Source organism: Notechis scutatus, chromosome 2 (genome assembly GCF_049901735.1).
Source record: "Notechis scutatus isolate UNSWTSFEM ecotype Mainland chromosome 2, rNotScu1.2, whole genome shotgun sequence".
In the NCBI taxonomy this organism is placed as follows: Eukaryota; Metazoa; Chordata; class Lepidosauria; order Squamata; family Elapidae; genus Notechis; species Notechis scutatus.
In genome coordinates, this window is record NC_142010.1 from 157639784 (window position 1) to 157667674 (window position 27891).

The 27891-nt window shown below is 39.7% G+C and overlaps 2 protein-coding genes across 13 annotated transcripts in view; both read left to right on the forward strand.

Annotated features, from left to right (window-relative positions):
- The first annotated feature begins 347 nt into the window (after positions 1 to 347).
- RAD23A (RAD23 nucleotide excision repair protein A) lies at positions 348 to 14483 on the forward strand. Of its 8 annotated transcripts, none has more exons than XM_087957034.1 (10): positions 348 to 556; positions 3247 to 3324; positions 4102 to 4263; positions 4581 to 4759; positions 5173 to 5228; positions 6702 to 6829; positions 8156 to 8231; positions 8515 to 8645; positions 9633 to 9797; positions 11155 to 14483. In XM_087957034.1, the coding sequence occupies exons 1-10, from the start codon at positions 485 to 487 to the stop codon at positions 11266 to 11268; spliced, it is 1161 nt and encodes a 386-aa protein (XP_087813160.1). In that variant the 5' UTR covers positions 348 to 484; the 3' UTR covers positions 11269 to 14483. The 8 variants fall into 8 exon arrangements, with proteins under 8 accessions (XP_087813160.1, XP_087813161.1, XP_087813163.1 ...); XM_087957035.1 differs by having other exon boundaries at positions 5194 to 5228; XM_087957037.1 differs by lacking the exon at positions 9633 to 9797.
- A 6562-nt stretch (positions 14484 to 21045) lies between these two features.
- Positions 21046 to 27891, forward strand: part of LOC113419938 (tetratricopeptide repeat protein 39A-like) — a 44534-nt gene continuing 37688 nt past the window's right edge. For 2 of the 5 annotated variants that reach the window (XM_026679576.2, XM_087957031.1), the window contains exon 1: positions 21279 to 21366. In XM_026679576.2, the coding sequence (XP_026535361.2) occupies positions 21335 to 21366 (32 nt within the window). In that variant the 5' untranslated portion in view covers positions 21279 to 21334. Of the gene's footprint in view, positions 21208 to 21278; positions 21367 to 21391; positions 21994 to 27891 lie in introns of those variants that run through there. The other 3 variants (XR_015747891.1, XM_087957029.1, XM_087957032.1) reach the window with 3 other exon arrangements.

A 27891-nucleotide genomic window follows, 5' to 3' on the forward strand; every position in this document is an offset into this window, starting at 1 on the left:
GTTTGATATGAAGAATGCGGGTAATCTTGTGTATGCAAGTAAAAGCTCAACTTTGAACAAGAGTCGGAGAGTTTTGCTTACGCAGCTAATCATGCGGTTAATGTTTGGAAATAAGCCCTGGATCGGCTGGCCCCGAGTCTGCTCTATCTACCGCTTCGCCAGCTGCCGTCCCTCTCGCAGTCGAACGCCTCTGATGATCCGCGCACCAACCCTTCCCGCGAGCCCTACGCCGAACACTAAATCCCAAGACAATCCGGAAGCCGAGCAATGTGGAGAAGCGGCCCGTAGCTCCTCTCCGTCTCTATGGTGAAGCCTTCTTTCCTGTCTCTCATCACGTGGGAAGAGTCAGGCTGGGAGCGGAAGCGGCGCGAAGTGCGCGTAAAATGGCGTCGTCGTGAAGTTGCATGTTGTGGGGGGGCCTCCGCTGAGTCCGTTGGGAGGAACCGCCAGTTTTCGCCGCAGCCTCCCTCCGCCAACTCTCGCCATGGCGGTGACCGTCACCCTGAAGACTCTGCAACAGCAGACATTCAAGATCCGAATGGAGCCTGACGAGACGGTGAGGGGCGGCGGGTCTTTGGTCCTCTCCTCTTCCGGCCCTCCTCCCGTGTGTAGTCTGTGCGTCCTCCCCCCCCCCGCCCCCCCAGTTACGGGTCCTCCGCCGAAATCATCTTTGAACAAGCGCCTCTTTTGCTTCTCAGTGCATTTCGCTCCCGGTGTTTCATTTGGGAGGGGATTTATTTCGCCCTGCTCTGCTTTCCCTGTCTGGGAATCTGCCTCTAATCTGTCTCTCCTGATGTCACTCCTTTAAAAGGAGAACATGCTAACCAGCCAGTCACGTAAGGAAAGTAGTGGTTCCTTTTCTCCCTTCCCATAACTCTTGGCATCTCATTCTCTGTTGTGTTTCTGCAGTTCGAGGCTGCTGAGGATTAACAATCCTGCTTTTTTCTTCATTTCCTCTTGAAGTCCCACACTGTAACAGCGTGCTGTTGTTCCGGTTTTCATGCGGCTTCTTTCCACGAAGGAGGCAGATAACTAAAAGCTGTTCCATTATTTTCTGATTTAGTATGATATTTAGCCTTCATTTCTAATCCTGAAATGAAATGATACGTTGTCTGGGGGGGGCGGGGGTTATATATAACTCATCATGCTATTCCTTTTTTGGGGTTGTGTTGTATTATGCAAAGTGCCAGGAAATCGTGTATACAGTAGTAATTAATAACCAAGAGAAAGATATAAGAAAAAAGACTAACCAAGATAATTATACTTCTTATCATCCTTGTTTTCACCGTGCCCACATATTTTCTGTTTTTTAACATTCTCTTTTTGCCTCTGAGAGTTAATTTCCAATCACACCTTTCTTGATATTCCTCTTTCCTAAAACCATTAGTGTTTCCATTCTACTTAGAATGGTTTTGGAGGTCTCCCATATAAGGTGTATGAGGTTTCTTGATCGATGGCATTCCTATTTATCAACTTTTCTTCAATTGTGAAAACATTACTTACAATGAATTCTGTGGCTTTCTTTTCTGGCCTTTTTGTTGCAGAATTATAGTGATTTGTCAGATTTAAACCTATTTTAATGAAATGATGTTGAAATGACTCCAGATATTAAAACAATACATACAGAAAATAATTGGGTCAAGAGTAATTTATGACTTTTTTCTAGTAAACACAATGCTTTAAGTTACAAATCAGTGGTTGAACTGGGCAGGAGTTGGATTAGATCAGAGGTCTCCAAACTTGGCAACTTTAAGACTTGTGGACTTCAACTCTCAGAATTCTCCAGCCAGCATAGTTGAAGTCCACAAGTCTTAAAGTTGCCAAGTTTGGGGACCCCTGGATTAGATTATCTCTAAGTCTCTTCTAGTCCTTAAATTCATTGATTATGTGCAACATCTGTTGTTGCAAATGAGTAAGACTTGCACTTATCCTATTTCTAGTTTGGTCTTAATTATCTCTTTACATTCAAGTTATAAAGTTGTTGTAAAACTTGAATATTTGTGTTCATACACACACAGACAAAACATTCTTTTCATTTGGATGCTTTTGCTATAAGAGCACCTATTTCTGTTCAGAAAGTGCCTTTAATATTAAGCAACGTTCTCTTTCACAATTTGGAACCTAGACAGCAATTGCTATTGTCTATGCCAGGAAGAATGAGAATTGAATGTTTGGCCACTGCTGCATAAGAGTTCTGCCAGCATCAGGAATTTTAAAAGTTAAAATACATAAGGAGAGAGAACATGTATATTAGCTCAGAGCTTCCATATTGTCATCTTCACATTTTGCTAGGTTTTTAACAATACCTTCCACAGATTAACTGTTTTCATTCTAACTTTTTGAAAACAGAAGGTGTCTTTAGGACTTTACATTAAACGTATGTCTGTATGTACGGTATATAAAGATTTCTGCACCTTAGTGAACTGATCAGTAAAATTGGAATATGCCCAAAACATTATTTACTATCTTTTAGCCATAGATGCTAATCCCCATCAATATGGCCCTGAAAGATTTAAAACTGGGAGTTCACACTTTGAATATGTAAGTAGACAAAATCAGAAGAGTACTACTTCAAAACCTTATTTTAAAGATATTTTAAATTCAAGATTGTGATGCTTGGATTATCTATCATTGCACATAATCTTTCAGTTTTGCAACAGAGAGTATATTCATGATGAATAGTGTTGTATTACATTTGATGAACAACCCTCCATGTCTTCTAGTATCACAGCAAATGAAATTTGTACTCAGTTTCTGTACTCGAGTGTAATTGCGAGATAGAATTGTAGCATGCAACACTTCTTAATATGCCATTAAGCAATTCAATAATTGGAGGGTTCTTCTTTGCATAAGTGGGAGGTGTTTCTATGTAATGACCTGATTAATCTGAAGTAACAGAAATAACTGTGCACTTTACATGTATATTTTTCAGTATGTCTCAGAATAATGATGTAATAAAATTTAGTCTTTGTTCCATTTAATAGTACTTACCTTGTGTGAAAAATTTGCCGATCATAATCTGGAGTTTTTCTGATATTTTGGAAATTGATCATGCTTGTTGGTGGTTCCAAGAGTTGGGCCAACACATTTGGAAAAAAAAACCAAAAACATTAGGTTAGGTTAAGTCTGCTTTGACCTCATCTTTCGTACCTTTGAGATGAATTGGAACAGTGAAAGAAACTATTAATATTCCATATAATCTGGAAGGATAATGCAACATAACTATTATTCTATATTCTTCAACAGCACTTTCCTGTTTGGAACAAAAACTATTTACTTCTGACATACTTATTACATTTATATGCTACCCATCTCATCAATAAGGCGAGTTTTCACCTTTTCACCTTTTATTGGTTTTCGTGGACAAAATAGTTTGCAGGATCCAATCTTGGTCGATCATGGGACCAGAGGTTTTATCTTCCGAGCTTTCAGACTCGTGCTGGAGCCCAACTTCAGGGAACTTTCTAGCAGTTCCCTGAAGCTGGGCTCCAGAATGAGTCTGAAAGCTTGGAAGACAAAAAAAAACTCTGGTCCCGGTGACCGACCCAGAATGGATGCTGCAACATTATCCTGGGACAAAATAGTTTCTTTGCCCAGATTATAGAGTACTATATTTCAACAAAGGGAACATTGGTTGTTAAAAGACAGTTCTCAGGTCGGCCTGTTGAATAGGAAGGAATGAACATAATTTTGAGAGAACAGTGCCTAGCCAATGTAACTAAGGCTTTTGGAAATAAAATAAAAACATTAATTCCATATATCCTTGTCTTTGGTTTGGAGATGGGGAGTGATGGGATTCGAGACAATAGGATTGTCTTTCTAACAATTTATAGAAACCATTGCCATTCCTAATGAATAGGAATGGGTTTTCAAAAAGCATTAGTTATTGTGATGTGTCATTTAAAGTTCTCGCACTCAGGCCACTTCTCAGTTTCTACCCCCGAATGCATCACCCACTCTTTGCATTCAGCAGCTTCTCCATGCCACATTTCTTCATCTGGCACTTGCATCTATAGTTCAACGCTGTTGGGATAGAAAGAATTGGCCTATAAGCATGCAGTACAAGGTGGATGGTGGAGCCAGCTTGGTCTTGACCCACAGGTCCGAGTACTTAAGGAGAAGATTGAGGCTGAAAAGGGCAAGGAAGCTTTCCCCGTGTCAGGCCAGAAGCTTATATATGCTGGCAAGATCCTGAGTGATGATGTCCCCATCAAGGAATACAAGATTGATGAGAAGAACTTCGTAGTGGTGATGGTCACCAAGGTATGGTTGAGCATCTCCTTTGCTTCATGATAACGATTTTCTTGTTTCAAAGGGCTACTGTGTTTCAGCAGTTTCCCTTTGGATGAATACCGGTAGTGCTAATCATTTTTATTAGGAAATGGGGTACTGGTATTAGTCTGTTAGGTACTTCAGGATTGGGGGTGGCTAGTCAAAAGATATGTTAGACATTACTTTCAAAATACTAATCAGTACACAAAGAGCAGTTTTTTAGGCTCACCCTTCTTGATGATACAGCAATTTAGATTGGAAGAGCTTCACCTCCTTACCTGAGACACTTCTTTTGGTTTTCTGTTAAGAACAAAACAGGCTCAGGAGCTCCTGTTTCTTCACCCACTGATGCAGCAGCCACCTCAGAACCCACACCCTCCTCTGGGCCTATGGCAGCTACTGTTTCACCCCTTCAAGCTTCCCCACCAAGTGAGGAAAAGCCTCCTGAAGAGTCCGTGACTGTTTCTCCCCTGGAATCTACAGTTGGGTAAGTTTGGCTTATCTTATCATCCCACAACTCTTACTAGTTTAGTAAGAAATTTTAGAATGATTTTTCAGAATGAAAGAATAGTTCTGAAAATTCAGTGTTATTTGTATTTATGTTTTGGAAAGCCTTGGTGCTAATTGTTGACTCCTAACCTAGTCACTAGGATTTGCTAGTTTCAGCCTATCCCTTTTAAAGAAATGGTTGACTCCAGTTGTCAAAGGTGGACAGGGTCAAAATCTTTACACATAGCGGTTGTTCGATGATTGTTGGTCATAGCTGGGCATATAAGAGAGATTTTACTATTGGAGGGGAATTCAGCCATTCTTTTGCTTAGAATTATTTTTGGATTTTCAACTTTCTTGTCCAGTTATCTGGAAGGACGCAGCTACTACTTCTCTCTCTTAAATTTGCAGCTCTGTTCCCTCTTCAGGTAGCATGGGATGTGAAGATGATGCAGCTTCCACTTTAGGTAGGTGAATACTTTCTTTTGCTGATCAAGAAAGAAACCAATTTTTAACAGCTTCACTGCAACTGGCTGTTTTATGATTGGGGCTATGGCAGGGGTCCCCAACCCTGCAGCATGCCAGAAACCGGACCGTGCAAACAAGCGAAGCCCCATCCACAGGATGCAGGCAGCATGCGAAAGCACGGTCCCTCTAGTGTGCGGAAAAAACCTCTCCACCGAACTGGTCCCTGGTGGCCAAAAGTTTGGGGGGTGCTATGGCATCTTTTTTCTCAACTACTACATTCTTACATCAGAGATTCATAGCTAGCTTCTTGAAATAATTCAGTTTGAATATACTGCCCTCTGATGGCCATTACTGGTTAACATCTTTTCCCTTTAGCTCTAAAATGTGTTGTTTTGAGCAACTGTTAACTTCAACATGGGTACTCAACCGAATCTTTGCCCCATTAGATTTTTTTTTTTTTAAACTGACATTTTGCAAAACAAGGAGCAGCCTAATTGTCTTAATTGAATAATGTCTGTGGTTCTTAAATAGATCCCTTTTAAAAAAAGATTAGATTAGCCCATTACGTTATTATGACATCTGCCTACCTTTCCAGAAAATGGACGCTGACAAGTAGAAGGGGCAGAAAGTATCTTGCAGGAAGAAAGAGCTGAGAGAGTAGTAGGTGATACTGTGATAAACTGATCCTTGTAACTGGTTGGGTCCTCTATGAAATCATTTTTTGAGAATATCTACCTATTTTCAAAACATCAGATATGTTCATCAGCCACAATGGAATGAACATTTCCACTTTACTGCTACGCTTAGATCTAGCAGACAATAAATTAGTAGTATTCAGTTCTTTTTTAAATAAAACGTTAATTACTTAAGCCCAGATTATCTCCAGTCTAGAAATGTTAAAAACTATTAGTGTAGATGAAGATTGATGAGGATGAAATTTGTTGAAGTGGCTCTTATTCCACATTCCAAGAATCAACAAATGATGCTTTGGAAGTTTAATTTTCTTCATTCATATTCAAATGTTTTGGGTGATTCATCTGTAATTCAGCCTAATTGCCTCTTGCTGGCTGTTATAACAGGAGCAAAACATAGCATGGAGCATTGGCTTTGGCAACTAAGAATTCTGAACTCCAGTTTTCATTTCTGGAAGAAAGCTGCCTGGAGATTAAAAGTCAGGAATCCTGATTATTGGACCTCCATCTCTGTGAAGGAAATAGCATTGCATCTGAAATCCAAGCACAATGATTTACTAAGAATTTTTGTGGGTGGGGAGAGACTGGAATTTTGCCTCTAGCTTTCAAAAATATTTGAGGACCCGATAATGGAGAGTTGGTGCTTATATTATTGTTCGATAATGCAATAAGGCAAGCTTGCCTGCTTTTGCTCTTTGGAGAGAAGGGGGAAGCTTTTAGCCATGAAAGTAACAGCAGGCTTTCCAATAATACAAAGCTATCTTTTGTTTGTACTTTCAGTTACTGGCTCAGAATATGAGACAATGCTGACTGAAATCATGTCAATGGGCTATGAGCGAGAGCGGGTAGTAGCAGCACTACGGGCGAGCTATAACAACCCACACCGAGCTGTGGAATACCTGCTGATGGTGAGAACTACTGAATTTAGTCTATTCAAGAATTCTGCTGAAATGCCTGGGAGGTTTCTTCATTTTTTCAAAGGAATCGTATTTTTTTGTATTGCAAACGCTTTGTTGCTTTCCCTTTCCCTTTCCCTCATTCCATTAGTCTACTTCTTGAGATGACATAGCGACACTAGTTTTTGACAAAGCAGGTCCTGTGATCAAATAAGAGGCTTCTGCTCTGCACACAATGCTTGCCAGTGTATAATGCAGGGGCCAATCAAAATGTTCTGTCTGCCAAGCACTTGATTATCTAAACAGATATATGGCGTAGTTGGTCACTGGCTGAACAACAGGCTTGCATGAGTGATAGGTGTGTCTCAGAATAAATTGCTGTCAGGTAGGTAATCTTGGATTCTCTGGATATTTTGAAGTATGCCTCTCACAAACTTTAACAGGCGTGGGCAGGGTCAGATGTAGAGTTGTACCTCAAAACATCTGGAACAGGACTGCATATTCCTGTTTAACTCAGTCATATCTGCAAAAGTGGGGTGATGTTTGCACACACAATACAGTGAATCAGTCTCTGTTTTTGTAAATGTATCTTCTGCTGCATCTAACAAGAAGCTGAAAAAAGTTGTTCTCTCTCTTCAACTAATCTCTTGTCGTGATCTCAATGATAGCCACATATCAGCAATACTGACTGACACAAATTTGAAAATGAGTCTTGGAGATTTTTTGTCATACAGTATACAATATTGTGAGGCATTGAAGTGGATGACTAAGGCCTCCATGATTGCTAATGTCTCTGTGGGTGTCTCCTTGTATATTTTTAGCAGAAGCTATTGTTTTATGAATGTCTAACAGAACATACTCAGGATGGGAAGGCAAAGCAAATCTTTTTTATGCAACTGAATTCTAAAGCATGTGAACCTACCTGGTCTTGTGGTCTTACACTCTTTGTTCAACATTCATACAGAAAAAATTAAGTTATCTAAGTCCTGAAAATTGAAATAGTGAACATTTAATGGAATTAACTGAACGGAGCACAAGCAGGTAGTAGCTGTTAATGGGCTATAATTTTAGGACTGAGAGATTTGAAAAATGAAAATGTTTTCTCTCTTCTCTGAAAGTTTTCCTGGGTTTTGGAGCCAATAATAGAAACAGTGTTAATGAATTTTCTATACAGTTTCCACCCATGCCTGATTCTGAAATTTAGAGAAGACTGCAGGCTCTGCCCTTGGATGTAATTGTGTGCTCATGCCCAGTTTCCCAGCCACTCTAGACAACTTATCAATCAAACCAGTCTGGGAATAGTTTTGTAATTCTACTTTTTTCTTTTTAACTTTGCAGGGCATTCCGGGTAGTCCAGAACCTGAGAGAGCTCCCATCCAGGAGAGCCAGCCCCAAGATCCGCCTGCACCAGAAGGTGAGTTGTCTAGCGTGAACAGCTATTCCCCACCACACTGTATCCTTATATGTACTAATTAGAATTTCTACTCAGAAAATGTTCTATGTGGGCATAGAACATTTTCTGAGTAGAAATTCTAATTAGTACATATAAGGATACAGTGTGGTGGGGAATAGCTGTTCACGCTAGAAGGCACAGTGGCTCATTCCTTTCTGCACATTCCTCAGACATTCTAATGCCCTCTTCCTGTTTGCTATCATTGTGATTGAATGTGTGGCATTAATACTCCTTGGATCTACAGGAGAGAACCCTCTGGAATTTCTACGAGATCAGCCCCAGTTTCAGAATATGAGGCAGGTGATACAGCAGAATCCAGCTTTGCTCCCAGCTTTACTGCAGCAGTTAGGCCAAGAGAACCCTCAGCTGCTCCAGGTAACTTTCTTTGGACTTTCTTTGTTTCCCTCTTCCCTGGCAATATTGCAGCAAATGTAAGCTATCGTGGAAGGAAATTCTAGCTTTTGGAGGATTCCACAGAAGTCTCTTTGATTCTCAGTGGGGAGGAGGGGGTAATCGTAATCTAAAAGACAAAGCAAATTATCTTTCTCTGGTTCATCTGCTAAACGGTGCCACATGTTCAGTTATGTTCTCGATTCTTCTCGTGGCTTTGATTATGACAATTATATACCCTATGTTGAGATTGATTTTTTGTTTTTTGGGATCACTACATTATGTTTTTTCCAATCTTGGCTCAGTTTCTTTCTTGTTCTGAAGATTTAGCTATAGTTAGTCCTTGCTTAGTTACTACAATTGAGACCAGCAACTGTTGCTAAGTGAAATGGTTGTTAAGCGAGACTTCATATGACTATCACAGATTTCTGATCTTACTTCCACTATAGTTATTAAGCTAACCACCCCAGTCATTTTGTGAGACATGACGTGACTAACTTGCTAGCTTCTCCATTGGCTCTGATTGTCAAAGCTGGCTTGGAGTGTGCAAATGGCAATCACAAGTTTATGCTAAGGTCATAAGTACGAGCATCGGTCATAAACATACTTTTCCAGTGCTACTGTAAATTTGAACAGTTGCTAAACGAGGCAATTAAGCAAGGGCTGTCTTGCTGGTCACTGATGAATCAGCAGTTTAATATGGCTTTTAATGATATATGGGTAGCTTGAAAAGCAGATGCAAGTTCATGATACTTGAGAAAAAAGAGGGCTAAGGATGGGAAAAAGCAGATGAAGGAAAACAGATCAGCCGTGCATGTATTCCTGTGTGGTCCCTTCAGCTGTTCTATCAAAGTCCCAGCATTGGAGACAATGATTTGGGGGTGTTACATCAACGTGTACTACATGTTGTGCCAGTTGCACAGATACAGATACAGAGAGTGTTTGGTAACGGTGAGCATTCTTCCTTCGCAGCAAATCAGTCAGCATCAGGAGCAGTTCATTCAGATGCTCAATGAACCTCTGGGTGAAATGGCTGACATCGCAGACATTGAGGGAGAGATGGGTGCTATTGGGGAAGAAGCTCCCCAGATGAACTACATCCAAGTTACGCCTCAGGAAAAAGAAGCCATAGAAAGGGTAAATATGTTGAACGAGGAAAGAAGGGGCAGTGGCAAGGAAAGAAGGACCTCTGGGTATACTTGGTCTTTCTTGGCTTGCCTTTTTCAGTAGGGGGTTTGCTTCTAAGAAGTTCCTTCCTGTCATATAGAACAGTTTAGTGAAGGCATGCATGGCTAATTTGGGGTTGGAGGTATACTTGAACCTTTCCCTGGCATGCTAGGATTGCACTCAAAAAATAGTGAGTTAAACAAAAAAAAAACCCACAATTAAAATTAAATGTAGCTGATACTATTCTTCCATCATGTATTTAATAATTTTATTCTTCAGTCACATTAAAATTATAACTCGGTTTCAATTTTTAGGGACCTTTATGAATCATTCCTAGCCTCAAGGCATGCACTTCTGACATAGCAGTTAAAATAGGGATCATTCTTTTTGTTCTTTAGAGCAACAGTTAGTCCAACCAGTACAGAAGGGATTGAGCTTGCAATATTACTTATGGATTTTGCTCAGCATTAAAGTCTAATCACCTTCTGTCATTCTGGAGTATGGACTAGATTCTGATGATAATGACTACGAGAATCAATTGTGTGGAATATGCTGATTGGAATGTGAGCTCTGAAATTGCAATCCTGTTGTTTTTTATTATATTTCTCTAAGACAAAAACATTTGAAATAGGGGTTTTGACCCTGCTTTTTTCTTCTAGTGGAGATTCTGATCTGTTGTAATTCAGTTGAATGGAATACACGTCAGAATACTGATCATTTTGCAACATCAAGAAAAAATGTTTATACTTAAAGTGCATTATTAAAATTAATGTTGTTTTGCATAAATATGATTAATTGCATGTATTTATTTATGTTTTGTTCCGAAACCACTATTAGATTCTTCTTGGATTTGGAGGGATTTTTTGGAAAGAAGTTATACCTACTGGCATGAGGAGAATTGGAGAAATGGGGCTAAGCTAGCATTGCAAGAGATGAAAAATCAGCTCAGTTAAACCTTCCACATTTTAAAGAAAACTCTTAATTTAAAACAAGAGAAAAATGTGTGATGTGTACAAAAAACATGAGACCCTGAGATTATATTAAGCCTATAAATGATAATTTACATTCTTCCATTGTGTCTATGGAATGCTCTTTTCCCCTTCCTAGAGCAGAGTTACAAGAAAGCAGGCAGCCACAAATTTACGGTATCTGTAGAATTTCAAAAGGCAATTATGTCAATTTTTTTTATTTCAATATGCTATGACAAAATTACTGACAATTGGTTCCTTGCTGAAAAACTAGATTATTGCCATAAGTAACATTTAACATTCTTTCTTTCTTTCTTTTTGTACTTCCCTTTCCCCCTCTCCCTCTTCTCTCCTCTCAGTTAAAGGCCCTGGGCTTTCCTGAGAGTCTGGTGATCCAGGCATATTTTGCTTGTGAGAAGAATGAAAATCTGGCAGCCAACTTCCTGCTGAGTCAGAACATTGATGACGAGTGATAAAGAAACAGAGTTTTATATAAAATTCTCTATATAAATATTCATTTATTTAAAGGGGAACTACTGGGGTTGGGTGGTGATGGTATGATTTGAGAATGTCTCCAATGAATTGCTGGCTAGAGGAAAATACCTTGGGAGTGGGGCAGTTGGGGGGGGGGGAGCAGAACAAATGGACCTTCTGTTCTCTTCTCAAAAACAAGGGTGGCATTTGAGCCCAACTGCATCTTAATAACAATCCTTAGACTGACAGGCAAGGTGTTTAGGGAAAGGTTGACATAGCAGGTGGGTGCTGTTGGACCTTCTCCCATTTCACACGATTGCATGTGTGCAAACAAATTGCTCTTTTGTTTGCAAATTGCTCTCCTCTTCATGCCAGTGCACATTGCTACAATGCTGAACTTTGTGCCCATCAATTAATTCTGTTGCTGGTACTCTCCCCTTCTCTTTCCTTCAATGTTGTTTTGAAATCAGTTTAGTTGTCCATCCCTATTCAAAAGGGTGGCTTGTGTTAGGTGAGTAATATGCCTTCTGATGATCTGTTTGATATTTGTTCCTGTACTGGAGAGGCTGTGCCAGAGTTACGGAATATCTTGTAAGTCTGTGCACAAAGATCCCATGTTTTTTTTTCCTATCCTGTATTTTTTTGCCATCATCCAATAAGGCAACTACCCATCTTTATCTATGGTTTTCTGACACTGCTCTTAAAATCATTCCCGAAGAATATCAAGGGTACAGTTTCCCAACACTCATCCAACTTCAAACACTAGGTTTTAAAAAACTTGTTGTTTGTTCTTTCTCTTTTTAATGGCATCTCATGGTTTGGCCTGTTCTGCAGACACCTAGCTTTGAAGTCTAGCTCCTGGGAATTGCCTGTGTAACATCCATGTATACTTTTATTATCCATCATTTTAACATTAGGAATTCGGAGCCACAAAATTTTAATATAGTAGCAAAAAAAAAAAAAAAAAGGATTTTACAAATCCCTGTAATAACTGAGTATCTTGAGATAGCTTGAAACACATGTTTGTTTCTCTATTTTCTGTGTTGTGGGAATTTTAAAGAAGTTTTCCCCCCTAGTATTCAGATTTTACTTGTTCAAAATACTTTTAATCTAAAGATTCCCCAAAAGAGAATCCATTAATAGTTGGGGATACAAAACTAATACAAAATAGTTGTGTTTTAGATATTAGATATGTTTCCCTTTTTTAGTTTTGAAAAATGATCAAATTGACATTTTCCTGAATATTTTAATAGAAAAATATGTAAAGAAAGAGCCTGTTTTATTTATACCTTTGAAACTGGAACTAAATTGACTTCTGATTAGAAAAAATTCTTGGTAGCTAGGGAAATTGGCTTTAATACATAGATTATAGATAAAAAACTATAGAAACTTTAGATCATCTTTCACTTTTCTGTGGGAATGTTGGTCAAAGCTGTTTCTGGTTTGAACATCAATAAACCTGTCAGTTATCACATGTTAAATTCCCAGCTTCTTTTGATAAACTAAACTGCCTTTCCTCACTATCCCCGTAAGAAGCCTGGGAATCCCATTCTTTCCGCTGCAGGTGCCCACTGCAAAGAGAACCAGAGTATTATAGCCTCTATGCCTCCAATAATAAATTCTGAAGCCATATGTTTCTGCTAATTTGTGTGACATGGTTGTGTGGCTATGATGACAGTGTGTAATATATTGTTTATAAGTTTAATTTGATTTCAGGGCTGGTGGGCAGGCATGGAGGAAAGAAGCAATTTAATTCTTAAGTTTGAAAAAGTGTCCAGTGTTCAGAGTTCTTTTCCCCAACCAGATGCCCTCCATATGTCTTGGACTTCACTTATTTTAGCTATGGATTCTAGAAGTTGAAGTTCATCACATCCAGAAGGCACTGAAATGATTCTACTTAAGGCCTAAAAGGATATAGTCTATATCGGGGGTGTCAAATTCATGACAACCCATTGTCGTCATGTGACATATCACAACTTTTTCCCCCTTCACTAAACCGGGGGTGGGCATGGCCAGCGCGTGACGCATCTGGGCCACAGGCTGTGAGTTTGACACCCCTGGTCTATACTGCGTGGAAAGGAAGTTATCTTGACTGCTGGAATTAGACCAGTTCTGCTATGTTGTTCACTGAAGAATTGTTTTTAAATAGCATCCAACGAATTAGGCTATAACTTATGATTGCCATATGAGTGCTTTTTGAGGTGGAAATTTTACTTGATCAAAATTTTAGATAGCATCATGGTATCTTTGGGTACTAAAGAAATTTGAAAAGCTGCTTCTGACTTGCTATTTGGCAGTGAAAGGTGTCTGCATGCATGCTCAACCTGAACTGCTTGCTTCAGACTCTTAATTTCCAATTTCCTTATCAGCAAGCAAGAACATTAGTGCTGAATTACAGCTTTCTTCAAAGTAGATGGCTGAATATTGGAATGAGTTGATGAGTGTTGCCCCAAAGTGGATTTGAATGCTTTATTTGTGCCTGAGAGCTTGGGATTTAAGGGAGAGCTTTCAGTAGTCCTCATTGCTCCTTTTGTCCCTTTTCATGATGAACAAAAACAAAAACCACCACCCCAAAAACCCAAACCCCAGGATAAAATATGTAAAATCAACAAACTGAAACACACAACTAGCAAAATATGTACCATAGAATGACCTTATCCAATCTGGTACTCCAGAAACGTTTGGCTATAACCCTCTAAACACCCAACCAGAGTGAGCATAGTGAATGGAAGTTACATATTTAATATATCTTGTGTATACCAGGTTGGGGATGGCTGATGTACTTGTAACAAAAATTCAGTTACTAAGCTCAAATTTTGATTTAAAAGCACATGTGCATACCAGCATGAAATGTTGATACTGAGGCCTTGATGAGAAAGAAAAAATCACTGCTGCCTGTTTTGCTAAAGTTAGAAAGAACTGGAAGTGGAAGAATTTGAAAAACAATGAAACAAAAATGTTTTTGAAGAGTTCATCTGATAAACATCATGGAAGAGTTTTCTACCAAGGCTCTTCTTCATAAAGTGGGATAATAGAATGTTGCAACTTCAGTTTGCAGGTTCTACTTGAGTGAAAGTCCTGTTATGTCCTTCAACTTTAATTTTGGTCTAAATTGGTTTGGAGAGCTCTGTCCATGCCTCCTTTCTGTCTCGGGTTGAAATGTTCTAGGCACTGTGAATGGAGTGTGAAATAAACAAGTTGTTGAGGCCGCTCAGTGGCAGGAGTATGATGCTCCTTCAGTAAATGTGTCTCGTTCTTTATTTCTCAAGGGAATTGTTTGGATGGGAAGAATTCTCAGCAAAACAATTATGTTTTGGAAGAAACAATGGATTTCTCAAGTTATTAAAAGTACGATAGTGTAAAATTTGCACTTCTCTACAACATTTTAAAGCAGTTGTGTCTTTCCCTGGATTGCATAACTGGTTTAAAGAATTGAAAACAGGTGTAACTTTCATGATCTGTTTCCTCTGAAGCACTTGTTTGAAACAGTCCAAAGCATTGCACTGCCATGTTAGAAAGATATAGGATGGAAATTAGTGGATTTTTCACTCTGGATTTTGGCTGCTAACTTGCTAAACCTTGGATTGCTGCCTTAGAAAGGGAATTTGCAAAGCTTTGTGCAAGGGAAACAAGAATGAAGAATAGTAGTGTCACTATCATATGGTTTACTTGGTTTTTTAAAAGTAACTGTCTTCACACAACACCCTAAAGTAAACCATGAGCCACAGTTTACACACACAATAGATGGATTCACTTAATATCTTAATCAAAAGATAGCCAACTTAATGGTGGCTTAATGTGATGTGTGATCCCAGCTACATTTATTGCATTGAGTCATACAGGTAGTTCTTGACTTTCGAGCAGAACTGGGATGAGAATTCCTGTTAATAAGTGATGTCATTGAGTTATACTCAATTACCCTACTTTTTCTGCTGTCATTGAGTCACATTAAGTAAATCCAACTTCCCCCATTGACTTTGCTTGTCAATAACACACCGCCCCCCCTTTTCCCCCAAGGTTCCAAATGGTAATCAAATGGTGATTGCAACCATTGTAAATACATGCCAGTTGCTGAATTTTGATCAAGTGACTGAAGGGATGTTTTGATGGTTACATGTGTGAGGACCAGTTATAAGTCACTTTTCAGTGTTGTCACTTCAAATGGTTGTAAGTTGAGGACTACCTGTATAGTAAAATTAAAGATTCAGTTTGTGTCCAATTTTAGTAGCTGACATTTCTGCCTATTCAGAACTATAAAGTACTAATCTCTAATTCTCTACAGACAGGAAGAAAGCCTGGCTCATCTGATATAATGTTCCCTGCTTGGAGGCAATTTTCAGTCACATTGGTGGTTATTTGCTGCCTCATGGCCTCTTGGTCAGTACCACCTGGGGTCTTTGCTCAACCATACAAAAATTGCTCTTGTCAGGCTGGATGCCTCTCTCTTACAGGCTTTTGATGTCCTGAGCATGTCGTGTGGAACTGGCTCAGTAAAATGGTGCTATCAGTGCCCAGATAATTTTGGCTGGGAGCTGTAGTCTCAAATTGGGTGACCTGTCCAAGCAAGATTATGATTAATGGCAGGTGTCCCCTGAATAATTCAAATCTGACTTGCTCATTTTTGCTCAGTGCCTGCTGACTGTAGCATGTTTGCATTTGTATGGGCAAACACAAATTTATCAGCTGTCTTTTGGCTGCCTCTTCCCAAATTGGCTAATTACATGAGATTAACGCTTAGAGGCAGCAGTTCCATCTCTTCTAGCACCATCTGCTCGCCTGTGTGAGGCCTGTTATTATTTGCTGATGTCTGGATTCGGTTTAATTTGACCCTGGCTATAAGGTATAGGAATAAGTACCATCTCCACAGAGAGACAAAGGCTTGGAACTTTACTGAAAGAAGGTTCAAATGGAAGGAACTGTTTATGGGAAAGGATATAATATATGTTTTTTTTTTTAAAGTGCTGTTGGTTTTCAAAGTTGCAAACCTGCAAAAGGCTATAGCACTTAAACAATGAAGCTCTTATAATGCTTGACTATTTTTGTCTCCAACATACTTCTATTATCTGTTTTCTTCTTACTGCTTTGCCAATTATGGAGAGGATTTCCCCCCAATAAATTCTATGTAGGAATGACCCAAACATGAAAGTTGAACACATCCATATGAAATGCTTTTGAAAAATAGTTACTTTGTGACTTTTCAGGTATAACTTGTTGGAAGATGAACAATATCCAAGGTTTAGATTTAATCCATTATTCAAGTCATAAGATTAGAACCTCATATTTTTAAATCATTGTAGTGGGGCATAGATAAGGAATATAAGCACTGAGTATGCCATGTTGATATCTGTTCTATTTAAGAACATACTTGCTGATGGCAAGCTGTTTGATCTAGAATATTAAAAAAAAACACCTCACAGGCAAAGTCTATGGGCATGGTGAAATCAGCAAATATTCCTTTTCCTTTCCGTGTGAAATTAGCATAGCTATAATTTAAAGAAATGACCTGAGACACAATCACATTAAGATTCCCTGATGCTGCATTATTAATTTAAAAAGCTTTCCCTACTGAGAGTGAGGTACTTTGTGGCATGTGTCATCTTGCACTAATATCATTAGTTACTTGTAGGATCCCTTGCCCTGTTTGGTGTTCTATGGATAGATTTGATGCTGATGATTTGGGAGTGGCGTAGCTAACTACATAACCACAGCATTCCAAATTGGGAAAAGCTGATTTAGGGCAGGAAGCCCCAAATTATCATTGAGGTAATGATAATGAAATTCTCTTGAATTTAAAGTGGAGGACCTGTAAAATAAAGAAGCAGGGTGATTTGTGGATTCAGCCTGAGAAAAGGCATAATAAATGGCATAAATGGTGACTCAAAACCGCTTAAGTTGCTTTCTGTAGATGTGTAAAGTGATTGAACAAAGAAAATCGAATTACCTTGAGCTGGAAAGTCTGGTTAGCATTTTTAAGTGCCTAAACTACTTAAAAAAGGAATTTTCCTAAGATCAGCTATAGAGTCTCAAGTCTGAACTTCTGAAGCCTTCTGAAAAGGATCAGAACTTTCCTGCCCTTGTTTGCAACAACTCCTGTCGCTCTTGGCTACATCCAAATTAGCTGTGTCCCAATGTTTGTTTGTTTTTTCTGTGAGAGATAGCACTTTTCACAGAAGGATATTGTTTTTCTGAATCTTACTTTGTCCCTTCCCAATCCTGGTTTAGGCTGTCCATTTCCCCTCAGGGCTTAAAGCTTTGTTGGCAAGTCACTAGATAGTGACTTGCCAGTTTCCCCAGGGATGGACTCTGCAATATTGTTGCTGGGGCATCACATTGCAGTTGCTAAGGAACCTCCTCTTGAGGCACCACTGGGCTGGCAGTGAAAGGCCAGATTGCTGCTGTGAAATGAAACAGCCCTTGGCTTTTGTGGAAATATCATAGCGGGCCCCTGGAAGATGTTTTGCTATACCCCTTCAGGTGGACTGGTTACATCTTGCAATCTTACTGTTAGAATGAAATCTCTTTTTCTGATAGTCACCTCTTTTAAACTATCTGGACCTTCCTTCACTTCTGGGGAAGCATACTGTTTTTTTGTTTTTTTTTCCATTTAATAGCTGGCTGTACTTGAAAATTTTGGGAGTAAATGAGATCTGGATGTAAATGATCAAGGGAAAAATGTAGCTTTTTGAAATATGTCTAGTCTATTATAGTCCAACACAATTTAGAAACACAAGCACCATAATTTCTACAATGTTTGGAGGTTACGTGATTTTTATTGGCTGAGGTGCATTTGTTTCTGAACTGTAGATCTAAATTTAAAAAAAAAATGACCATAAAAAAAAGTGTAGGTGAACAAACACAAAATGTCAGTGAGTTTTCCAAATCCACTATTTATGAGAATTTGATTAAATTTAATTTTTTTAAAGACTTTGCCATTTCTTTATTTTACAGCTTCAAATAACATCGGATTTATCCTAATTATTGAACATTTTATGTATTAAGTGCTGTTTTTTAAAAGAACGTGCTGTCTAACCAATCTGCTGTAAAATATATCTCTGTAATAAACAATATAGAGAGCCAGTTTGGTGTAGTGGTTAAGGCACTACACTAGAAATTGGGAGATTATGAGTTCCAGTCCTGCCTTAGGTACATAGCCAACTTGGAGATTTTGAGCCAGTCAGTCCCTCAGCCCTAAGAAATAAGCAAGGGCAAACCATTTCCAAACTCTTGCCAAGAAAACTGCCGGGACTAGTCCAGGCAGTTGTCAAGAGTCAACATTGACTCAAAGGCATTAATAAAATGAACAGTATGGCTTATCCATAGCTTCCAAAGCTGAAAAGCTATGGCTTCTTTGAAACATTGATCTGGATTTTATAGGTAGCTTTGCTATTGCTACTAATGTCAGTTATATTGACCAACACTAACTCATATCAATTAGAAGTATGATCATAGAACTTGCCAAAATTATTTTGCAACGCACAACTACTGACTTGAATTTTTCCCCTGGAAATTTAAAACCATAAGCCTCTTTGTAATGCACTACTAAAACATCACATGGCAAATACTGCAAAATTTGTTTCAGACACCAAACAACATTGGATGTTAAGCCAGTATAAAATATCTGATGAAAATTTGAGAAGTCCTTGGAGAATAAAATACTGTGTATTTTTTTCCTGAACATTCATAAAGAATATATAGGAATGACTTTTTCCATGCACAATGTCCACAGAGCAAACAACCTATATTTTCTTTCCATTAAAAAAATACTTCAAAAATTATGAAGAATTTGCATTCTTAATTTACTGGGAGCTGAGTTGCATCTTTATTTCAGAATATAGGATTCTAATTCATGTATATAAATCTGATTATACAAAACATAGTTCTTGAGTTATATAAAAATTATGTAATTCTTTGCTATTAAACATAGTTTCTTAAAGAATTTCCCCTTTGGACTTCCTCATACCATCTCCCTATTCACCAACACTTTTTTTCTTTAAAAAAAAAGCAGGTTTGACTACATTGTGGATTGAACAGATCAATGGGAGATAGTGAAGCTATCTTGTTTCTTGCAGGAGATATACATGAAAAGCTCTTACTGTTTGTGGAACACATTTCAGGGAAGCAGCTGAGGCTGACAAAGTGATACTTTTATTTCACCCATTGGCATCCTGTTATCCTGAAGTGGCAGCTGACATGGCCTTTAACAAAGTTGATAGCAGAGGGAACAGCTGGGCCAACTCATGGTGCTTTCACTGCCCCCCCCCCCCCCACTCCTAATGATGCTTATTTTTTCCTTATAAGTGAAATAAACACCTGAAAGAAAATAGAAGTTATATTATTTTAAGAAGCCACATTAGAAATTAGCCAATAATAGCTTTTCTCTTGCTTTGTATTTACCATGTTTAGGGTTACCAAGGGGAAAATAATTATAAATAGAAAAATGAGAATCAGAAATAGATTGTCTAGTGCTATCTATTTAGAATCTGTAGTACTTCCATTCATGGACACTTTCCTAGTTGCATAGTAGTTTTGATTTTTTTTCATTTATTTTAATCATTTTCTATATGCCAGCCCAGGGGTGTCAAACTCACAGTCTGTGGGCCAGATGTATCACGCACTGGCCACGTGCACCCCAGTTTAGCAAAGGGGGGGAAAGTTGCGATACATCACATGACGTCACATATCATAATGAGTTTGATACCCCTGTGCTAGCCCAATGAGCCCTGGGTTCTCCCCATGAAAATAATTGCTATGATGGCTGTTGGTTCAATAATAGCTACATCATTGGGGTTGGAAACAACAGCCTGTCAGAGTGATGAAGCTGGAAGTCGGGAGAGTGTAGATTATATGGCTTGTCTACTCCTTCTAAGTTAGCTTGCCACCCTAGGATGTGGAACATATTATCTCCCACCACTGTCAGAATAAACCTAACGAAGGGAGAAAATACCTTAACCTTTGTTCTAGGGTTTGGGCAGCAAAACATCTTAGTATACAGTAACTCTGCCTGGATACTTTTACAATATAGACAGAAGTTTTAGTTGAGTAGAATGTCATCAAAAGGTCTTAAATTGTGTCAGAGTATCCAGATTTAATTATTGAATCACTTGTGAAAGGATGACCTTAAGTGCTCTGACTTGGTTTTCTGTTTTCTGAGTTGGTCTAAATTGACAACATCAGTTAATGTAGTAAAACATCCTTGATTTACAACCACAATTGGAACTGGAACAAAACGATGCAATTGAGTGAGTCATGCCCAATGTTATATTTTTTTACCATAGCAATTAAATCACATATTCATTAAGTGAATCTAGCTCCCTTAGAAGATTGTAAATGGCTGCATCTGTCATAAATGCATGCCAGTTGACAAGTGCCCAAATTTTGATCGTATGTCTCAAAGATATTGCGAGTCATAACCGCAAGGACTGGTTGCATGTCACTTTTTTCAGTGGTGGTGTAACTTTTAATAGTAATAAAATGGTCATAAAAGACTAACTGTAAACGTCTATATTATAGCAGAATAATCTTGTTTAGTCCTTGTGGTTTCACTTAGCAAGCCAGGGAGATCCCAATTCTTGTTAAAGGAGGACCATCTGTAATCTTTCAGTGCCAGCCTTGCCACTTGCATCTTGTAGGTAGTAATATTGACTCGCCTAATTCAGTTGAGTTGCTGTAAAGGCTGCGAGTGCTTGGATCCCCTCCTCAACAGGCGATGCTTGATTAGCCAGAGGGCAGGCAAAAATCTTTCCTACGGGGCAACGGTTTTTAGAGCCCCCGCAGGAAAAACGCAGAAAGTAGCAATTGCTGAGGAAGAGCAAAGGGCAAGAGTGATTGTGTGGCGCTGTCGGCTTCCACCTTCCTCCAAACTTGAAAGGAAACTCTGCGATGGAGCGAGAAAACAGACGGCGGCAGAGCAGCGGTGTCACCTACGCAGCGCGGTTCAGGTAGGAGCAGCGAGACACCTGCGGGGCGGAGTCTGCCCAGGCCGGACCGGCCGCTTCCCCTGCGTGTCGTCTCACAGGCTTCGGAGCAACAGCCGCGAGTCTCGCTTCGTTCGTTCATGCCTCCAGCATGGCTCTGGAAAGCGATCACAGGAAGACGAGGTAAGGCGGGGGGGGGGGGGGGCGCGAAGCGGCTGGCCTGCAGCGCCGGCCGCGGGTGCAGAAAGCCCTCGGCTTCATCTCTTCTTCCGTCCCCCGCTTCCTTTTCTTCCTCTTGGCGAGGGGAGCGCTTTGCTTTGCCCGCTTCAGAGGTATCCGCAATGCAGTCCCTCCCGGGTGCGCGGGCGACGAAAGCAACGAACCGGAGGAAAGCGCGCTCTTCCAACGGAGGCACGAACGTGGCTCTAAGCGGCCGAGGACGGAGGGGGTGAGGCGCGGATTTCCGCGTCCCTCCCGCTGAGCCAGGCCCGTCTTGAGAAGATGGCTCCGGCTCGAGGCATTGGGCAGCCTGAGGCGACGAAGCATCCCGCCCCTCTCCCTCGAGGGGAAGATCCCCACTTCCCAAGCCGAGGCTAGCCCACAAGTGCCGCTCCTCTTCCCTACCAGCGCCTGCTCTTCGGAAAAGAAACGCAGCCAGGTTCCCCACGAGAGAAACAGAAATCTGGCATCCACACAGAGGGAATGGTTTATTAAGCCGATAGAAAGTTTCCAAAATGGGCGCTACCCCTTTGGGCGGATTCCTACCAGCTGGCAATTTACTAGGTGTAGGATCCCTACCCTCCGGGGATGGTAGGTTTGCGGCGGGGTAGGATCGGTGCGGGAGGTGGCTGGGAGAGATGTAGGCAGACACCCTAGAAGAAGACCAGCGCTGTACGAGAGCCGCCAGGGAAGCCCACTTGCTGACCTCGTCTCCCATTCAGCTTTTCGGGATCTTTCATCTCGGTTTCCTTCCTTTCCCTCTCTATGCCTTTCCAGTGCTGGGTGGTGAGAACTGCGATAGGGATTTAACTAATCCAGACGTTTGAGCTTATTTCTAACTTTTCCCAAACCCAAGTGAAATCTGTTTCAGTTAGGCTTCTGAGGAGTTTGCAAATAATTATTTACCTATAAGCTTTCCATTCTGAAAATTCTGATGGTATAATGGAAGTCTTGTCATATTTGAATCCCCAATAGAAGTTCAATTTAAACAAGAAATACTTGGAACTGAAAATCTACCTGCTGAAGTCTAAAATTGAAAGTTGAATTTTAAAGCACTGTATTTCATTATTTCCTTCCATTTATCCCCACAAAAATAATTTGAGAGGCAATTGAGCTAAAGAAGAGTAACTGGCCCAAAATCTGTCAAAGTCAATAGCTGTGAACCTAAGTCTTTTTAATACTAGCCCAACCCTTTTCCACTCTGCCACATTGGCATCAGCCTAGTAGAAAGTATTAGAGGCCGGCCCATTTTCCCTGCCTGTGATTCACAGGTATTGTCACCGTTCTGAACTAGAACAGTGGCTCTTACTTGGAGTGTGCCAGATACCTACTTAAATTAGCATTCTAAGTTGTAATAACAGTCACCTGGATGTCTCAGCAACTGCCCAAGTTGATTGGGCCAGTGCAGGGCTGTAAGTAGAACTCTCAGGGCAAAACTCTCAGATGGGTCCCCATCCCAATTTAAATTGCTTTTTAATAGAATTAAAAATTAACCTGCAAGGAAAAAACAAACAAATAAGGTATCACCCAAGATTGGAGTGAACTCAGGGGTGGGATTCTACCAGTTTGCACCTATTCGCTAGATTCGGTTGTTAACTTTCTAAGCAGTTTGGAGAACCGGTTGTTAGAAGAAATTACTGGCCTAATCCTGTAAGGAAGGCAGGAAGGAAACATTCTGGTGTTGCTTACAGAAACTGCCTCTCCATTAAGACTTATTACATTCTTGGCAGGACTAGACTTCCTGTCTCTGGAACTTCTCTTGAGGTTTTTTTTTTCCTCCTTTGCTGGTACTTTGCTTGTGTGGAGTGACAATTCAAAGTTACAGTGGCACTGAAAAAAGTGACTTATGACCGTTTTTCACACTTTAAGACTGTTGCAGGATCCCCACAGTCACGAGAGGCCAGGCGAGGAGATGCATGCCTCCATGTGAATGATGTTGAGTTGGCCACGCCCAGCCAGTAACATGACCACCAAGCCACGCCCACTCACCAAACCACACCCACAGAACCAGTTGTTAAAATTTTTGAATCCCACCCCTGAGTGAGCTCCTTCTTTTGGTGTTGTAGTAATGAAAAAGATAGTGCTCAACCTCTGAATAAGGAAGTGATTGGCATTAATTTAAGTTCACTGAATCAATGTTGATTAGGTGGATTTATGATACTGCTGCTATAATAACTTGCTCCTAAATTCATCTGGATAAATAATTGATCAGAGAGATGCAGCATGGGGCATGGCTTGGTTCAGGACATAGCAACTCTGTTATTCTATTGCGGCTAGCATTCCACTGTTACTAATTTCCCCAAATTAAAGCAAAACAAATAAATTGAAAAAAGTTAGAGAATTTCCATATAGGGAATATCAGTAAACCCTTGTATAGAAAACCTGGTGTCCCTAATGCTTTAGGACTACAATTTCTACAATATTTGTTGGAGTCAAGGAAATTGAAATCCTACTTTTTAAAAGTACTATCTTAAAATTGCTATCCTTTCTAAAGCGAGTTGCTGATGCTTAGTTAGTTTTATATGCCAACTTTCCTCCAGGAACTCAAATCAGTATGAACACCTGTCATGCCCCTGTTAGAATCTGACTCCAAGGGAGAGGAGGAACAACTGACAGGGAGTGGGAGTGTAGCTCCGGAGGTTGCTTGCTTGCGGAGGAAACTGGGGAAGGGCACAGGCTGGCTGGGCATTCAGAGGAAGACCCAGGCCCATCCCCTCTTCATCGTAGGGCACACAGGGAGGAGTGGATAAGGGAGAAACGTGAATAGCATGATCTACGGGGGGCCTTGATCCCCTTCATGGGCTGCAGCTGTGAGGACTGTTTAAAAGGACAAACTGCTCATGGGCCAGTGCTGGAAGCAAAGCGTGAAAATATTTCTAGTCTGTCTGTTCTTATCTGAGTTCTGGAGTCCTTCCCAGTGTATGTATTTCGATATCTGTGGATATCTTCAAGCCCTTATCCTGCCTTGTCTCATTAATTCTTCAGTGTGGTTTGTGTTGTTTTTTTCTATTTATAATATACAGTATATGTATTTTGAGTTTGAACAGAAGTTCTTCCTTTTCACAACTGTTTGTGGGGGGGAGTTTTTCCCCCCCAGTCAATGATAATTGGACCTTTAAAGCCAAGTTGAAGGAATTAAAGGGACTTCACCTGTTTTTATGACTTTGTTGCTTTTGTATCCCACCCTGGGTCATCACAACACCTCTTTTTCTCCTCCACTTTTATCTCACAATTACCTGCCTTGAACCTTACTGATTTTATAGTTATTCAAAACTAATTAATAATTCCTCTGTGAAATAGGTTAGAGTGAGAGATAGAGTGACTGAACAAAAGGTTACCCAATCAACTTTTATTGATGAGAAAGGATTTGAATCAGGTTCTCCCAGGCTTAACCTTTACACTGAAGAGATATAGCATGAACTTTTGTTTTTAACAATTTTTATAGCTTTCAAACTGAATTTGTTGTGCATCATATACTTCATTAATTAAGTTATAGATTATACATCTTAGTGCTTCTTCTGATCCCCTAATACCCACATAAAATATATATATCTAATGAATATGCAAATGCATTCAAGCCTGCTGATGAAAATTAAATGAAAACATGAGATTTTTAAAGTGGCAGGGAGATAAAAGTTTTCTATAGTACTGGGTTCTTGCACAGAAGACTTCCAGAAAGAACTGGATTGTTCCGTGTGTGAGCTGAGCATGGCCTGGCTTAGTACATGCTGCATTGGCTAATTACTGGGGTGGTGACCACCTTCTAGTGGGAGTACTGCTATTCCTTGGCTACAAAAATAATACATGGCAGCCTTTCTATGTCTCTTAGCTTCCATCTAATGATCATCTCCATTTTTGTAGCCCAGGCTGCCTGCCTGCCTCATGATTCAGTGCCAATGGTTGTCCTATTTTGTTCCTACTGTTTGCTTCCACTGTTTACTAGTAACTGATAAACCATCTCAACTCACTGAGTTGGTACACTCTCACCTGCCATTGTTTACAAAAACACAAAGTTGTCTATATTCTTCTGTGTCTCTCACAAGTAGATGCACTATCCATGAAGCAGGTATGATAGATAACTAACTACCTCTTAATTTAGTGGCATGCATTTTTCTTAAATAAGTTTAATTGATATTGATACAGAACTCTGCTACAGTTAGTACATTGCAAAATAAGTTCCTAGACTGAGACAAATTTGACAAGGATGTGGGAATGTCATTAATTGGTTATTGATCACCATAAGTCCTAATATTAGTACCTAACATTATAGTCATGAGAAACTGCAAAGTCCATTAAACTAATATTGATTATTGTGGCTGGTAGTGTGACAGAACCTTTCTTAAGCTCTCAGTTTTATTACCTAAGAACAAGGCTATTTTAGAATCTTTTGAAATACTGAGGAATTCTTACATAGTGGAATTCATTGGATTTCTTTAAAGGGAAGATACAAGATACAACCTCCCGCCATGCTTGTGAAGCTATCTCTGGGCACATCAACTCTCCTTCCCACTGCTAACTTGCTGTGCCATTTAACTGACAGAAACTTGTGGTCTACTTTACAGTTTATCCCAGGCTTCTCTTGTCCAGGTAAAACACGAATGCTGCCTCCAAGCATCCCTTGTACGTTTATCTTCCAAATCCCTTATTATCTTGAGACTGGTGCTATGGACATGTAGGTAGTCCTTGAATTACGACTACAATTGAACCCAAAATGTTTGTTGCTAAGTGAGACATTTGTAAAGTGAGTTTTGTCAGCCTTTCTTGCCACAATTGTTAAGTGAATCCCTGCAGTTATTAAGTTAGTAACATGGGTGGTAAGTGAATCTGGCTTCCCTATTGACTTTGCTTGTCAGACGGTCCCAAAAGGTGATCACATGACCCCAGGACACTGCCACTGTCATAAATATGAACCAGTTGCCAAGCACGTGAATAACGTTGATAACATGACCATGGGGAAGCCACCAATGGTTGTAAGTATGATAACTGGTCATGTCACTTTTTTCACACTGTTGTAACTTTGAACAGTCACTAAATGAATTGCTGAAAGTTGAGGACTACCTGTACTATACTTTTTCAATATCCTTCCTAAAATGTGGTGCTTAGAAATAGATAGAATATTGTAAATATGGCCTGATAGAAAGGAACAATAACTTCATGATATTACCGGTATACTTTTATCAATGCTACCTAGGATGGCATTTAAAATGTTTATAGCTATATCACATCAAGATTGCCATGAATCTTGATATTACCCCCTCTCTGAAACATTTGCTACCCCTTCATCTTTTCCTTGTTAACAGATTTAATAATCATATTTTCTATTATCCAAATTTTTATAAATATTTTGAACAGCATAGATACTAGATTGGATCCCTGAAATATGCTTTCAGCATGTCTTTTTAGCTTGATACAGAGCCAGTCATTTACATCATTGGATATAATTATTTTCTTGATTCTGTACTGATCTAATGGTAACATTTTCCAGTCCACTGTTTGTCATCTCCCTTACTGGGGTCTCATAAAAGACTGTTAAATTTTTGGCTAAAATGAAGATACATTATGCTCACTGCACTCTAACAATAAACTAAACTCTGTCCCAGAAAAAGAAATGTTGTTCTGGTATGACTTAGTCTTAACTGGTTCTTGCCAACAGTACGTTCTTCTTCAAATGCTTAATGATCAGATGCTTAATTATCTGCTTCAGAGTTTTGTCTGGTAATTGACAGTAAGCTGACTAGTCTAGATCTTCTTTTTTCCTCCTTTTAAGGATTTCCCATTCTCCAGTTTTTTTAGCACTAGGCCCATACTCTATGCTTTCTCAAAAAAAAGTTGCTCCAAGATGATAAATTTCATAAACCTCTTTAGGATTTCAGATAATTTGGGCCTAAGTGTCATTTATGTATCCTTCTGGCCCCAGTGTGAAGACAGCCATTCATCCCATCCCTGAAAAAGTAATTTCCTTTCATCATTTCTTGCTATGCTGCAAACAGTGTTTTTTTCCAGTTCTACATCATAAGCTGTGTTGATGGTTTAATCTGCAGCTGATTGTTCTAAGATTGATTTAGTTGGAGGCCTGTCTTGTTTCCTACTAAGCACTTAAGGTATGTCCCATCTCTTTAGAGCCATTTGCTTTTTGGCAATGGGATAATGTTCCTCTATAGCAAAAGCCATCCATCACACTGACAACCTTTGGTGACAACCTTTGGTGAGACAAGGAGGGGAAGCAAATCTTTGAGTGTAAGTTCTGACATTCAAAAGTCCCACAGTCCCCTATTTTCCATTACAGTGGTCCACTGTACCACAGGAATACCATCTGCAAAGGCTGAGATATAGCTTGCCATCAACCTTTATGCCGCAGAGCCCAAACTGGGGAACTCTATACCAGGTGCCTAATACTGAACTAATAGACAACTAGAAATATATGACCTTAACATTTGTCAGAAATGGACTGTTGGCCAGAGTGAATAAGAGCCTGCAATGGTTGTTTCA